Source organism: Camelus dromedarius, chromosome 11, assembly GCF_036321535.1.
Source record: "Camelus dromedarius isolate mCamDro1 chromosome 11, mCamDro1.pat, whole genome shotgun sequence".
Classification (NCBI taxonomy): Eukaryota; Metazoa; Chordata; class Mammalia; order Artiodactyla; family Camelidae; genus Camelus; species Camelus dromedarius.
This window is the reverse complement of record NC_087446.1, coordinates 18,670,305-18,687,130: the sequence shown is the minus strand read 5'-3', so window position 1 is coordinate 18,687,130 and position 16,826 is coordinate 18,670,305. Positions and strand designations below refer to the sequence as shown.

General features: G+C 37.5%; 1 protein-coding gene across 6 annotated transcripts in view; it reads right to left on the bottom strand.

The window, feature by feature from the left end:
• Positions 1 to 16,826, bottom strand: part of NAV3 (neuron navigator 3) — a 730,605-nt gene that overhangs the window by 64,478 nt on the left and 649,301 nt on the right. For 4 of the 6 annotated variants that reach the window (XM_064491553.1, XM_064491556.1, XM_031463093.2 and 1 more), the window contains 5 exons: positions 15,442 to 16,150; positions 12,729 to 13,217; positions 8,947 to 8,988; positions 7,387 to 7,547; positions 1,902 to 2,090 (listed from right to left, as the gene is read on the bottom strand). In XM_064491553.1, the coding sequence (XP_064347623.1) occupies positions 1,902 to 2,090; positions 7,387 to 7,547; positions 8,947 to 8,988; positions 12,729 to 13,217; positions 15,442 to 16,150 (1,590 nt within the window). The remainder of the gene's footprint in view (positions 1 to 1,901; positions 2,091 to 7,386; positions 7,548 to 8,946; positions 8,989 to 12,728; positions 13,218 to 15,441; positions 16,151 to 16,826) is intronic. The other 2 variants (XM_031463095.2, XM_064491554.1) reach the window with 2 other exon arrangements.

Below are 16,826 nucleotides of genomic sequence, written 5' to 3'. Positions count from 1 at the left end.
TGAAAACAAAGGGGTGAATTTGAGACCCATCAGGAAGAACCTCTTTAAAAGGGATGTGGGTCAAAAGAGGAATGAGGTTTGTATGACTCCCAGCTTCCTAGCTTGAGCAAATCTCTCTGTGAGATGTGGAAAATGTTAGTTGTACTTAAAAAAAAAAAAAAAAGCACATTCTTTAACCTCTAATAACACCGGTGTGAACGCTGAGTGTCAGCGTGGTGTACCGGAAGGAAGGTGGTGGATGAATCAGTAGATCCTATTTTTAGTCTTTTTCTGCTACTTACTATTTATAGGTCTATAACCTTAACGTTTATGGTTCAGGCTCCTAACCTGTCACTATGAGCACCTGGCAGGGCATCAATAAAGTTCCTTCTATCTCTCTGCCCAGTAATGCCTTGATTTTAGACCATCATTTAAGCATCACAATAGTTCAGCATTCAATGCATAGACATCAAAAAGCCATCTCGCCCACGGAGGCTGGCTCTCAACAGCTCAGATGATTTAATCTTAATACATGGAAGGCAAGAATCTCCCAGCATATTAAAAGCATTATCTCTGCAAATGAGGCACTCTAGAAAGCCATCAGTATGCTGAACAAATAATTTCTCCAGTATTATAAGAACCCTGTTTGAAGAAAATGCTAGAACCATTTCAGAAAAGCAACAACGTTACATTTCAGATGAGTTATATCTTGCCTACACTTGCAGCAATCAGCAGGCTCTCACCATCTGTCACAGTGAATTCAGTGGTTTGGTTAATATCCCAAAAGGCAGTGGCAACTCTAGTCAACGGATTTAGGGCCAAGCATGTTAAATATACAGTGGTGACCTGAAGACCAGGAGTCAACTTTCGCAGCTGCCTAAATTCTAGTCAGAAGGTACTTTAAATAAGAAGGTAGGAAGAGGGAAGAAAAAGGAACAGACCTACTCTTTTCAACCTTTGAAATTACAGATACAGAAAGCAGGGCTCATACAGTTACGAAACTTGTTCAAGTTCATATCACAAATAAACGGATGACTAGAGGTTTAAACTCTGGTATGTTTCAAGATCTAGAGTTCTTTCTTTTATACAAACTTATGAAGGACTAGGAAAGAACGGTTTATCACATATCTGATTTTTATTCTCATCTATTCAAACTTCTATGTTTACTTTTATTTTATCCTTGGCTGACATGCTCTAAATATGTGTACTACAGTTTTCCTTTGTGGGTACTTGGAAATCATTCATTAAATCAAAGACAAAAAATCTCTCAAATATTTCTATTCGACATGTGAAGTTATACTGTTCAGAAAATTATATACATTTGAAAATCCATTAAGCCTCCAAAATTTTTCAAAGAGTTTTTATTACAGACTTTTCACATAGACCTTTACAACCACAAAAGTATTTATTAGGCCAGGTGAGAATTTTATCGTAATGGATAAGGAAATGTAACTTGGAAATCAAAAAGTAGCACCATATGAATTCTAAAATGATATGATCATAAAAGCTAAGACCAGAGAGGGTTTCTGAGAATAAAAGTCGGCAGCATGTGGTTGTCTCATAAGAGAATTCTTCCTGGTTTATGTATCATGGTTTCTTAACTGAAGTGTCAAACAAAACATTCACTCTGGTATTTGGCACACTTGTAAAGTTACGCAGATTTCTGTATGAGAACGCTGGATTTATTCTGAGCTATTCTACAGCCAGGTATTACTTTAAATACTGTCGGGCGTATTTCCAAATGCAGAAGGAAACAGAAGGTAATGCAGACTAAAACTTCTTCAAGCTTCAGGGCTCCCCAGATGCAAGTTCTATTCACTCACTCATTTACTCTCGAGGGAATCTCTGTGGTGTGAATGATGTGGTAGTTTTCACGTCTGAGTTAACAGAAGCAACTTTATTCTCCCCCACCCCACACCTACCTTCTTCCATGCTGTCCCTGAATGAGCCCGAATGGCTGATGGCCCGTGGCCTCTCCTCCAGAGATGTGGCACTCCCACAGAGCTGGGCGTCGTCATAGAGATCGAAGGAGGAATCCTGGGCTGGGATGCTGTTGGAACGCATCATGCTGGGCCCCGGAAGGTTAAACTGAGACAGACTGGTTGGGCTCACTGGAAAACAAAGCACACACAGCCCGTTAGTTTAGGGCTCTGAAATTTTCAATAGCAGTTATCACGGAGTGCCTCCCCTTTATTTTCCCCCTAGCACTTTCACGGCAACCAGTATGTCAATTTCTAAAGCAACAGTGAACAAAACCATCAAATCACCTCTACTGATTTTGCTAGAAATAACATGGTATTCCCTCTGGCCATTATGAAGAAAAGATTTGTCTTCCTGGAGTCTGCACATTTCTTTATTTCCAGGAAAATACATCAATTTAAAGGGAAAAGCAAAAGAGAAAGGGACATGAAATACAAGAAATCTAAATTTCCCAGGAAGAAACTTCTGCAGCTTCCAGGCTATGACTTTCAGTCGTTTTGAGTTCTAAATTTTTGTCAGTTCATGGTTACTACCATCATTATCAGAGTTAGGTTATAATAGAGAAAAATAAAAATTATCTTTAAATGAACTACAATGTTATGTACATGGTATCTGTAACTCATCATAAGGTTAATCACATAAAACTACTTTCTACTGTGTCTAAGATCAGAAAGCTGTGGTGAGACTGTCAAGAGTCACAAACCTGTGTTTCCAAAGTGGTACCTTGAGTCTGTAATTTGAAATATGAATTTATTTACCTAGTGCCTATTTACAAATAGTTCTGATGACACTCAGCTTTTTAGGCCAACTGATAATCATCAATTCAAAGAAAGATGCAGCTGACTGAATGTGCTATCCCATTGGAACACAATACTGGTTAAAAATTAGGAATAAAAGCAAAGCAGAAAATGAAAGAAACAGATTTATCGTAAGTGCTATGTTTAAGAAAAGCAAGTTGGTACAGGTACATGAGGACGCAGCCAGGAATCTCTTAAGATATGAAGATAACTGGTGGGTTCTTTCAAAACCTTGGGGAATTCATGTCTTTGGCTTAGAATCAGTCTGACATCATTTCAAAATAATGGTATTTTTTTTCTTTGACACAGGCACTTCATTTCTTAATGTAATTACTGGATCTCAGAACAACGTAAAATAGGAGGAATATATACTATGAGACAACTTAAGGAGAGTATCTCCTAGTTGCCAGGCACTCTGCTGGCTATTTCACGGGTATGAATGAATTAATGCACAGAATAACTCTCTGATAGAGCTAGTTAAAAACTGGAGTAAAGGAGGAGCAAGAAAAGAAACAAAAGACTAAGAATTGTATCCATGTGTGTATATTGTGACATATAATAAAAAAAAAAGAGAGAGAAACTGTGGATTTGCAAAGTCTGCAATCCACTGGAAGCAGGGAAAACAGGAGAGAAAGAAGGAAAGAAGGGAGAGCAAGAGAGAAAGAGTTAGAGAGAGATCTTTCAGGCACCTTCCTTGAGCCGGCAGTGACCAGTTCATGATGGCTGAGGACGGCTCATGGATACACTGAAGGACATTCTGGACTTGAATATTTACGCTTACGGTACCTGGATTGAAGTCATTCAACCATTCCAGGTCCGCAGTATGAACTGACTTTTTGCCAAACGAATGAAGTGTCTAACACATTTGCAAGCACATCATTTTAATATATGTATTTAGAGGTTAGAAGGACAATTCATTCACTGTTTGGCTTTGCACAATTCTTACTAAAATAATTGCAGAGACATCCAAGTAAAATGTCTTTCTGTAATTTTAAAACATAGCACTCAGCTCGTTCAAAGTGAAATAGTAGTGAGGATTAGGGTGGATTTTAAAGGGAGCAGTTTGCATTTATAAGCACTTCTGATAGTTTCTCCATTGGAAATATATGCATACTATTTAAGAACGATCAGTTAGCTAAAATCTATGACAGGTTTGCTTTTTTGGTATTGTGGTTGAATAGAAAGATAGATATAGCAAGATCTCTGGCTTCAAGAATGGCCTCTAGGGGAGATGATTGAAAGGTGAAGTTAATAATGCAAAATAGACCAAGAAAAGTTATGTAATAGAAGACAAAACTTTGTCATAATATGACAAAGAAAATTTCTGTAATGGGACACAAATTAGTACAGGGCTCCTGGTGGTGGCTTTGCTTTCTATTTGCTTTAGGCAAATATCCCAAGCTCTACCCTTCAATTTCTTCATGAATTAAGAAACAATAGCAGAATCAATGGCCTCTAAGATCCATTCAAAGCCAGAAGATACATAAAAATGTCTTAACAAGAGAGAGAGATGTGTGACAATCTATTAGGGAAAAGAGGGCTACTGACTTTGTCTTAAATTATATTGCATACCACAGCCACGGTTTTCATTAAATTATATGTTTATCTGTGGCGCTTTGAGGAGAACAGGGACTGAAAGAAATAAGAAGTGTGTTTTTAAATACCTCCAGGTCACTCCCTGATTTTGCTACCATATCTAGACATATTTGGGAGTTCATGGTATTGTTTTAAGAAGAGTCGTCATGTGGAATCTCATTTTAACTTATTTTGTGGAATTTGGGAATATAACTAGGAACTAGGTGGAGATTCAGGAAGTTTTTATTTGATCATTTAAAGAACTTCAAAAAATGTAATATATATCTAGATTTAGGCAGTTTCTCTCATTGGTAGGTTTAGAGAAGACGCTAGAGCTGTCAGAAGAATTGACATAACAGAGGAATGACCGAGATACAGGTCTGTTCCAACTCTGGGATTCTGTGCATCCATGAAGATAGAAGTGAGGGCTTAATTCTGAACAGTGTGAAGGGTGAATTTGGAGAGGGGAGTAGAAAGGCATTTAAGGTGGAGGGACACTTGGGAGTAACAGCATATGAATTTCCCATACAACAGTGCTTAAACATCACTCTGTATACAAAAGGTTCATCAAATACACGGCATTTGAAAGTGACAGGTTGATAGTAATGCTTCTACATGGTAACCCTTGGAGCAAGGTGAAAAATGAGTGTGAGCAGCTGTCATCACTCATGAGAACATGACAGTGAGTCTCACTAGGTTCCGAGACGTCTCGAAAGGACTGTGACCAATAGTAAGTGAAATTTTATCCAAAACTTAATTTTTTTTACATAAGTTATAGGTCGATGTGCTTTCTTGGGTAGAGATGGTTTCTATGATAGCTTTCATGTAAGAAACTGGGTACAAACCACAGTTAACTTCGGCAGTAGCTCACAGTAATCTACTAATAATGACATGATAGTAGTGATCTTAAATTTCTAATGTTTGTTATATATAATTTTTACAGTTATATTTCTAAAAAGTTTATGTATAGATGTATTTTAATAGGTAAGGATAAAAAACATGAACACTGCATCTCTTGAACATTAGTAATAATCACTGACCTTACTGATCATTCAGAAAAAATAATGATAAATTGGAAACAAGTGACGACCAAAGGAACCTGTAGGAGGATGCTACCCATATTCGAGTTACATCTGACAGCTGCATTTGATGTATTTTTACGTTTAATAATAAAGTGACTTTTACGTACGGCAGCATTTTAACCATGTCAGCTTTCTTGTCTAATAAGGATAAGTTCAGGTGATCTGGAAATACAGCCCAAACTCTTAAATAATATTTTTCATGTTTTTCACATTAGTCATTTTTTTCTCTTGTAAAATCATACATCATTGAGATCTCAGAACATCTGATTTGAATCCACATATGCTTATAAAATGTGGGTAGGCACATGAGAGTGTGCTGGTACGTATGGGAAGGACTTTCTTCATAAGACCCATTGGATGAAATGTTGAGAGACGTAAGATTAGAGGCAGTAAGAACAGTTTGAAATCTGCCACAGTTGTCCCTGACAGTGTAAGACATTTCATTCCAATAAAAACGATGATATAGCAGAGGCTAACAAGACTGATGCTCTCCTGAGTCTTGGTCACATTAGATGAGTCATTCCTCACTATGTAATCTAGGTATTATGTACCCATTCCACAGATGAGAACATTGAGGGTAAATGATCAGACATAGTAAGCAGTGAGTTTTTTCTTCACAAAAAAAAAAATAGATTAGATAGATTGAATCAGAATAATAGCAATAGAGGAATAATGGGGTAAAGAGTCAAATATTCAAGTTAATGTCAATGAATCAAAAGACTGACAGGTGACATGAGATAGCCAGCAAACTTAGCAAACTAGATGACATGGGTTTGATTCTAACGTTGTATAAAATTAGATTTTGTTTTATAACCCTATGACTCTATAAAACATTTTAAATTCATTTTGTGAAGTCAAACTTTTTAGCTTCCTGCTGTGTTTTATAACTGCAACTCAAAGGAAAAGCTACAGCATCCTTTACCATTATGAGGCAAAGAAGTCTTATCTCTGTGTAAGTTTAGCAACAAAAACTTGGTGCCTGATGTATCTTCACTAGTACATATGAAACCATGAACAAAATAACTGTTTTTTCATTGCCCAAAACTCTCTTCTGTACAGCAGAAATAGTTACAATGGAAGAGAAATACCCTGACTGTCCCAACGGGGCAAAAAGTTGAAAAGTTCAAATTAGTAAAGAATTTGGACAATCTGTTGATCCATGATTACAAAAAATTTTTTTCAAGTGAAAAGAGAATAAATATTGGGACTACTTTATATGTGACTTTGCAGAAAAGAAATCTATTTTTAAAAGCATTGGATCTATTAAAGGATAACTGGCATGTTTAGGCTTTCATTATTTCATCACTCTCTTCCCTGTGTTTTCTATGACATTTTTACAAATGATTTTATATTTCATACAAATTATGCTAAGCACAAAGTAACCCGATGGCTGAAATAGTCTTTTTTTTTCCACTGCATTTATCCAAAAATGTTTACAGGGTACTACCTTAATAGGATTTCTCATATGCATCTTAAGGAGAGTTTTAATTTTCAAACAGTAAAAGAAGTAATTGTGAAGCCATGGAATCACGTGCTTTTTCTTCTTCTTAATTATTTCTATTTTTCTACGAAAAGGTAATTCATTTTCTTATAAAGATGAAAAAAATTTAAACAGAAAGTAAGGAGATGTTTTCCTGGTTTTTAAGAGGACTCTGAGAAAACCCCTAGGTTTAGCGTCAGGTGTTCTGGCATCAGAGAGCCTTTTTTTTTTTTAAGTCAAATAATCTTTTTGTGTCTCTGGATCCCAGACTATAAAATAATAACGGTCTTACCTATGTCATCTTGTTGTCATGAGCAGTAAACTGCAACATGTTTTGAAATTATTTAGTGGATAGTAAGCATCATACAAACAAAAGGTACTGTTATGGTTTCTTTTATCTCCTCTTCAAATGAACGATTTTCATAGAGAGATGTCAGGGGCCCTGGGAGAGCAGGTGATGAAAGGAACAAGATGAAATGGATGAATATTTTACCCAAGTTGGAAAAATGGTATTTTCCTGTTGCAGAAGACGACATGGCAGAAGGGGAGACCAGGGGCGACTGACTGCCGGTGTCCTGCAGCCCTCCAGTGGAATGCGAGCGTAACCACTCTTTGCCCTCTTCTTGGTTGGCCTGCCGAGATGACGGGGTGTATCTGCAAAACAGCACAGCTAAGACGCTTAAGCACATCTGCAAGGGCAAGGTAGTATCAGGACAAGAACACAATAGAGAGGAGCTGACTATACAGACTGAACAACATTCTCAGACAGATTGAATCTAATTATAATTGCTTAGTTCTTCCAGATGATTTGACACCATCTGTTTGAATCTCACAGGGGAAAAAAAAAATAAAGGATTTTGAAAAGAAAATTATGCTTCTGTGAGATATGTAGTTGAAAATCATGAGCAATGAGCAGACAGCCAGGTTAATTGAGAGGAGCTCAAAAGCGCAGTGTTTAGAAGGATGTGAAGAGGGTGAAGACACAGGCTCAATATGGTGGACAGGAGGAGGCTGGAAGCCAAGGCAACGGGAGTGATGGCCACAGCAAGACAGAGGAAACAGAACACAAACTGACAGATCTTTTTTAAAAGAAAGGGAAAACATTTACTTGGTTAAAATGACACTCGACACCATGTCTGGATTTAAAAAAAAAATGGAGAGAAAAATGGGCTTACTTTATTAAAAAAGAAATTTCTGGAACAAAATTTTAAAATGGAATAATTGCAAGCTCTTTGCTATTGCTAAGGAACTGGAGAGAAGAAGGATAACAGAGAAAGACCTATTTGGCCAGCATTCAATTTTACCAGAGTAAGTAAATTCTTGGTACTAAAGAGCAGTCAACTTATTGTGTTCATATGGTGTTAAATCTCTATTAGTAGTTCATTCCGTATTTTCTAATCAGATAAAAGTGTACAGTAAAGGATGGCCACGCATTCAGTTTGCATTTCCTTTTTTATGATGAACTAAATAGTTATTTTGAGATTATGATGTGATATTAGACTAATTCATGTCTAAATTGATCTGATAAGATACCAGCACTCCAGAAAAATAGAAAACAAAACTCTTTTGAGTTTTTACCAAAAGGATTCTTTAAAAATTCATACCTCAGTTACCATATTTGTCCTCTGATGATGAAAATATTCTTTGATTCAAATTAGAGCATCCTTCAACGTTTCAACATTCACTGGCCACATATGTAGACTATGTGGGTTGAGGTTTTATAAGCATATGCCTCCAATGTGTAAACGTTAGAAAAATTCACTTTATTTTAATTTTCAGAAGTGAGTTCTAAATTCTATGAAAAGTTGCTGCCCCCAGAATAATGGCTTTTACATTAGATTTAATTTCTTGACTTTTGGCCTCAATCAAAATCTCTACCTGAGGGCTATCTCACCAACTCCTCAGGCCAGAGAAAACATTAGGATTAAAAGCGATTTCATCCTCGATGTCAGGTGCTTCTTTGCAAACAAAGAAAGAAAGAAGTAAAGAGACAGCACACAAAATTTACGTAACAACAGAGAAAGGCAGCAATGGTGCTGAGAGAAATATATACCTTAGTCCCTTTTTGGGTAGTGTATTTCTGTCAAGCTGCATGCTGTTAAAACAAAGAAAATCCCTAAGGACATAATGTAAACAGAACTTCCAAATTACACATCCAACATAAATGGTTCTCTGAATTACACAAAAAAAGGTTTTTTTGGTAACACATATTTAACGCTCAACTCATTGGAAAAGGCCAACCAAAAGAGACCAGATGTCCATTGTTGTCATACATTCAATGATTATGTAGTGACAGGACTATCAGAAGATAGACTGAATTACATGTTAACATAATTCTCCTCGAGATTCTATACACCCAGGGCTTTGGCAGTCTTTCCTTCCCCGTGCCAATCACTAGACCTCTGCTGTGACTGCATGGGCAGGAGAATCACAGGGGTGGAAATGAGGAAGACCTTCTCTGCCTAAGTTAGTGACAAGTTCCAATGGACAGAGAAGGAAAAAATGTTAATACTTATTTTTTGTATTTAAGTGATCTTTAATAAAAATAAAGGCAGACGTATTGCCATTTACCTATAAGAGAATAAAGATAATACATATCTGCTTGAAGTATAAGCTTGCTTCTGGTATCATTTATTTAGATATTCTCATGAAATTAAACTACGTCATCTTTTAGAAATTATAAATTAGATGTTTAAAAGGCTGTAAGTTTTCAGTCTCTATTTTAAAGAAGTTTCCATTGGTCCTAGAAAGGGATGAAAGAATGTGTCTGGAGAAAATGAGAAATGGCCTCTAAAAATAGAGGAAGAGGGTGGCAATAACTAAGTGGAACAAGTCTAGGGAGTTCTGTCATAATCTCTGGCATGTGGGTCACCAAAGAGCACAATTAATTTGCATTTGCAGAATGATAGCTCTCTTCCATTAGAACCTCAAACAATCAAAATTAAAAACACAGGATATGCATAATGGGGATGACATAACATGAATGCAGACATACTGACTTGAAATGTAATCACTCAAAAATCAAAGCTAAAATGTTTTCTTCTATGCGTGCTCCGTTATTTAGCACTTCAACAGAAAGCATCCAAAAGCACCGTACAACTTTTATGTATCAGAAATGTCCACATAAGGTATATTGTGTAGAGGCCAGTTCTGGTATATATCTTGATGATAGAACTGTTTTTAGTAGTGTGGATAAACCAGCAAACAGAAAGGAATCATACTGAATAAATACGAGACCTTTAAATATCAACTACATTATGCTGAAGCATTAATAAAGTCATAGGCCACTTTAAAGATGGTATTGTTCCCGTGTGAAAATTTTTTAAAATTTAACCTTACAGAGGACATTGAAAATAGGCATTGTTTTGGCCGTGCTATTAATTGGATAAACATTATATGTTCGTATGAGGCAGAGAATTTAATCAAAGAAAAATCAGGAAAAAACTGTTTACCTATATAAGTTAAAACTTTAAGTAGAAATATGTGTTTGAATCTGCATATTAATAATTTTATAATACAGATACTTTTCTCAAACCCTAAAAGGTCAAAAATGTACATCCCTGCAGGAGTCAAAAAGGCAGTGGGAATGTGTGGAGAAGGAATTTTAACCAACAGTCTGAAGATGCTGTTTGCCTAAAGCCAGGAGATGCTGTGCAGGACTGTAAAGGTGGGGCAGCTAGATCTGATATTTAAAAACAAGCCAGAAATTTGTAAAGTTGGCTACAACTATAAATTACTTTTAAATTTAAAACCGAAAAACAAAAAAATTACTTTTAAGGTTCGATTTGGTCACAAAGAACAAAACAAACAAAATAAATGAGAACTAGTGATAGCCAACACCACCAATAATCTAGAGTAGCTAGAGAGAATATCGTTAAAGAATTCATTTGTTTGTTTATTTACGATATTTTAATGGGGGGAAATTTAAACCATAATTAAAATTTTTATGAAAAACTATTGATTTACTAGTACTAGAACCTTGAATATCAATAAAGTATTCTGAAATTGTAGATAAACAGGTAAGTCATGAATCTGCCTACATCTCTATTGCATCTTTCTAATTATTTTGTCTTAAATATTTACTGTTTAGCACAGATTCCCTCAAGTATGGCTCTCTGGTCTTTGTAGTGTTCCCAATATTCTGCGGACTTAATTATAGTAAAGCCAGGATCTTTGATACAATCTATTTTTCTCTTCAACAGATCATAAAGTTCTCGGGGGTACTTTAAAGGATTAGAATAAATTGCTTTGGCTTGCAATTTTGTTCCCAGGAAAGGAAAAAGTGCAGCATCTTATATTAAAAATTATTTCAATCCAGTAATTGATTGGAAGAAACTAGTTACTGTTCTATCTTATATAATATACCTCTGGAGGTAATTTGCTTTTCACAGTTTAATATTCATCAATATGTTTTACTAAGAATCAAGTTTAAAGCATTCATTTATTCAAGATTAGTTTATTTAAAGTTTATTTTAGAAAAATTGTTGATCTGGCTACTTACAATACTAGAACCCTCCCATTTGTAAAACTGGTAATTTCAAAGATTGAAAAATAAAAATTAAAAAAAAATTGCCTAAAGAGAATAGGTAACTGTATACTTTCCAGTGTGTTTCTATAGTGAAAATATATACTGATTTTTGCTAAAATATAGATCAAAGTAAACTATTAACATTGCATTTATATTATAGCTATAAAACTCATCAGTCTTATCACCCAGTTTTATTTGAGGGTTACTTGCTTACAAATAGTTACCTGACCATTTTTCTCTGTTTTTAATGTATGAATGTCAAAGAAATAGGTTGATGGCTAAATGGTCAACTTGCTGCAGTTACATTTATGATTAAAAAATCATTAGCATTTTGGAGGGTGATTCTGGTTAACAGATCATAACCTATTTGCAGCATGCTTAGTCTGAGGTGACATGCCAGTATCAGTCATAGGCTGAACAAAAGTTTGGGAAAGGTATCAGGCACTTTCAGTGACCAATGGTACTTTTACAAATAACACAATAAAGATACATAGCCAAGACCATTTCTGAAAGCTTTAGGTGTGGCAGGAAACAAAAACAATTAAGTTCATCAGGGAAAAAGGGGCAGTTTTAAGACATGCTCTTAGGGGAAGAGTACCAAAATAACTGAGAAATAGTTTTGGGGGGAAGAGAATCTGGAGCCATCTTTGATGCTTTCTGATAAGTCGGCTAGGTAAGGAATGCCTCACTATGTTCTTCACTTTAAGTTTAAAAGAAAATAGTAATTCATTAAATGAATGGGAAACATCTCAGAAAGTGGTGTCTTTTCAAAGGGCCTATTAAAGTGTCACTGGTGTAATTTTCTCTAAGATTGCATATCTGACAACGGATCTGTTTGCTAGTTCAACTAGGATTCCCAGTGACCCCTTTGCTATTTTTCCACAGAAATGCTAATATAGAAAATTTAACATTTCACTCAGAGCACCATTTTAATTTGGACTTGAAAATGCTGAAATTATCTGGAGGAGATGTGCTGTCCTGGAGCTGAGGCCAAATCACTGATATGTCTCGAGAAAACATTCAATACACAAATACATGCTTTGAATTGTATTCAAATTGCCTATTGAGTGTGTATATATGTGCATTCACATTAAGAAACTAATTATCCCATTTTCTTATCCTTAAAGGTTACTTCCTTCTGCAATCTCGGTAGGAAGCCCATACAAAGGGCCCAGTCGCATCCATCCTACATCCCTTTGCAAAGTGGCACTCCCACTGAAATCAAGGGAACGTCACAGGGGAGGAGGGGAGGCGCCGTGCAGGGAAGAGGGGGTGAGGGCTTCACGGATGCCTCCGGGAAAGCTCACCTTTCTGAGAGAGTAGATCTCACACTACCCGTTCTCACGAGCAGGCTCTGCACCTCGTGGGTGCCTGTGGTCAGTCCAGACAGGGAGCCATGGTGGCTGAGGGGGAGGTCAATGGACTCCGAGCTCGTGTGGAGGCTAGTCATGGACTGGTAGCTCGGAGTGTCCTTGCTGCCAGCAGAGGAACTGCTCAGGTTGGCAGCCCACACGAGACCACCCGAGGCGAAAGAGTGAACCGACGCGGGGCTGGAAGCCAACGAGTGACTTAAGCTTATGACATCTGTAGTTAGGTCTGAGGGCTTATTGAAGAGAGGGCTACTGCTGCCACTGAGCCCGCCAGCACTGCCCAAGCTGCCCGTGCCGGACGACGGCGACTCCAGACTGCCTTGCCGCGCTAATGTGGTACTAGGACTGGGCATTACTGGGGAGGATTTCACACCCTCCGTGCTAGGTGCGGAGGCAGATTTGCCACCTGCCTTGGCCCCAAACAACCTAAAAGAAAAACAAATAACAACTTCAGTTGTTCTGAGACACTAACAGCCACATTTCATATTTCGGGTTACAGTACACAGAGCCAGGTGCGCTTCAGTGGACCCAGCCACCGAGCGCTTCCTGTCTCTGTGTTAATGAACTTGAGAAACTTGAACTTCTTTATCCAGTGCCCCAAATCTCTCCTGTCACCGTAAGGGTAAGTCAGTCGGTACTGGGCTGTACCCTCCGATGGTGGGAGGACACAGGCCAAACAAAAGGAAGCGGAGCTCAAAAGTGGAAATCCCTGGTTTGCACAATTAAGTGTTCATGAGACTTTTTTTGCAAAGATGAAATCGTTTGACCACATTTGTTGTTACCTATTTAGAGAACCATTATAATGAAACAACTTCTACGCATTCGGTATATGACACTGAAATGATTTTTCTTTCTTTCTTTTTTTCATTTTAACAGTTTTTCCAAAATTTCAAAGGAATGCTTAAGGCAAGGTTTTGGAGGTTATGTTGTGTAGCTGGTGGCCTGAGTGGTTGTCAGAGACTAGTTGGTTAGAAACAACATTGGACGTTGTTGGCAACATATTGGTTTGTCTGTATTTTCCCCAAGAAAGACCAAAGGGTTTTATGTCAGTTGCCACTGCTAGTCAAATACATATTTGCTTTTCCTTTTTTTGGGGGGGGGTAGAGGGAGGTAATTAGGTTTATTTAGTTATTTTTTTTAATGGAGGTACTGAGAATTGAAGCCAGGACCTCGTGCATGCTAACCATGCACTCTACCACTGAGTGTACCCTCCCCGCCTCAAATATTTACTTTTAAGAGTGATTTGAAACACAGTTGGTGCTAAGTTAGATGTTGGAGTTTAGTTCAGAAAACATTTTAGTTTTGCAAATGAAGCAGATGATATAACTGAATTTATGTAAATGTGGAAATAAAGTGATATGAAGTAATGGCATAATGATTACTAATTAAGCTGCAATGAAATCTGTATTTCCTATAGCAAAATATTTTATGACGAATATGAGAAATTGTTTCATAGGTAATGGGCCACTGGAGGGCACTATTGGCTTTTACTTAAGCAACAGAAACAGTTATTCTCACAACAAAGATTATTCTTTCCAGTGAGAATCAACATTTCAAAAAGTCAGCTCTTCAGCATTAATATTTCTACTGAGGAATATAAAACCTCTAGGTTTTTCAAACAATCATGTATTGAGATTGCTTGAAATGTAAAAGTAAATGTTTCAAGACCCTCTATTTCCCAGGTATCAAGGCTCTTGATTTAGTCAGCATAATAAAAGCAAACATTAAAAATATTTAACATGTAACAGACTATAAATTATACTCTATCATTTCATAGATGGGGAAACAGACCTAGAGAGATTTAACTATTTGTCCCAAGTTTTAACAGTATGTATTTTCCTGCCACTTAAAACACACCAGTATTTAAAAACAGGGCTATCTCACGGCAGAATTCTGCACGTTCAATAACAAAGACAATTTCTGTGCAGAAACCAAGCCCTGCTTGGTTTGTCAGAGTCATAGCAAAGAAACATGACGAAGAATTAGAAAACCTAGCCCATTCCTTAGTTATAATCTTGTACCAAACATCCAAATGTTTTCAAGTTCTGTCAGTCATACCATGCCGTGATTTTCATTAACATGTCAAGACACAATACTGTATAAATCTGTCCACTGTGACCTGGTACCGTGCAAGGGACACAATTTCATCCACCGTCGCGATCATCAGCTCATTAAGAGCCAGCAACATAATAAACACTAGAATGAATACCAACAGCCATGAAGACTTATTTGGTTTGATTTGATTTTTAACTGTGGAAAGATGAAAATCTATGGAAATTTTACAAGCTACTGCTTTATTTTATCACTTCCCCTAGGTACTGCCATCTGCTTTCAAGTCTCTCATGAATGTTGTTTCTGGTGCTAATACTGCAATGATAGCAAGACTGCAAAGTCTGAGCATTTCTCACCATGAGCCGTATTTTTTCATTAAGCTATTGATATCATCAGCTTCTTAAAACTCGTACTCAGAAACTAAATAAGATTCTAAGATATATGTATCATAGTGTGTATGTGTGTGTGTGTATATATATATATATATGACATATATTTAGGATATATACTTATCTTTTATAGGATAGTATATAGGATACATCTATACCCTGAGGTACAGCATTTTGTATTTTCCCAGCATCATCTGACGCATTCTTACCTTCGAAATGTCGGAGAAGCAATGTCAGGATACTTGGATCCTGGCTGCCGGAGCCCTTGGGTCCCACAGGCACTAGCAGATGTGGGGCTGGATTTGGGGGAACCTGACAGAGAAACACTCTCTGAATCTGAGACTGCTACTTTTTCCTTCTCCTTGTCTGTCTGGTTGACAGTGACAGGACTGGAACGCCCCGACCCAATCTTGGTGGGTTCTCTGAGTTTCGAGGTGGTGGCCCCGGCTGACTTGCTGCTGACGTTGGAATCAATGCTGCTGGTGCTGGATCTGTGGCCACCTCTGCCCGGGATGCCGCTGGGGCTGGATTTCGAAGGGCGGGGCAAGCTGCGGTACTGGAGGGAAGTCTTGGAGCTACCATGCAGCACCACGTCATCCTGATTCTGGGAGCCATCCAAACTGGTTTTCCTCCCCGCACCGGCCTTCCCACCGATGGCGGCAGATTTGGGGATTTTACCCAGCGTCGCGGAACCGCTCGTTATGGCGGCTCCACTGCTTGTGACCATCGGAGATGACCCCACCCCGATTGGTTTCTTAAACCCGAAAGAGCCAGTGGCCGTTGATCTTCCAATGCCCGAGGGCGGCTTTTTCCCCTCATCCCCACTGCTTTTTCCTGCATCCGAAGGAGACCTCTGTAGAGACGATCCTTTCAGGGGAGTTTTCCCTTTCTCAGAAGCTTTGGCATCATCGGTTTTTCCTAATTAAGGAGAAATACACAAATTCATATGCCTGCGCATTAACACTCTCTTTTTTCATCAAGTCTAATTCAGACATGATGTTTAAAAAGTTGTGGTACATATATACAATGGAATACTACTCAGCCATAAAAAGAATAAAATAATGCCATTTGCAGCAACATGGATGGACCTGGAGATTGTCATACTAAATGAAGAGAAGGACTAATACTGTATGATATCACTTCTATGTGGAATCTAAAAACAATGGCACAAATGAACTTATTTACAAAACAGAAACAGACTCACAGACAGAAAACAAACTTATGGTTACCAGAGAAGGAAAGGGGGTGGGAAGGGATAAATTAGAAGTTCAGGATTTGCAGATATTAACTACTATATACAAAATAGATAAACAACAAGGTCCTACTGTATAGCATAGAGAACTATATTCAATATCTTGTAATGGCCTATAATGAAAAAGAATATGAAAGGGAATGTATATATGTATAACTGAATCACTATGCTGTACACTAGAAATTAACACATTGTAAACCGACTATACTTCAATAAAAAAAAAAAAGAAAGTGAAAAAAAAAGATGTTTCATATCTCCAGCATTCCAATCCTGGAATGTGATTGCTCTTGCTTCTCAGAGTTGGAAGTGAAATGCAGGTGCATAGTTAAAATAAATATTCCA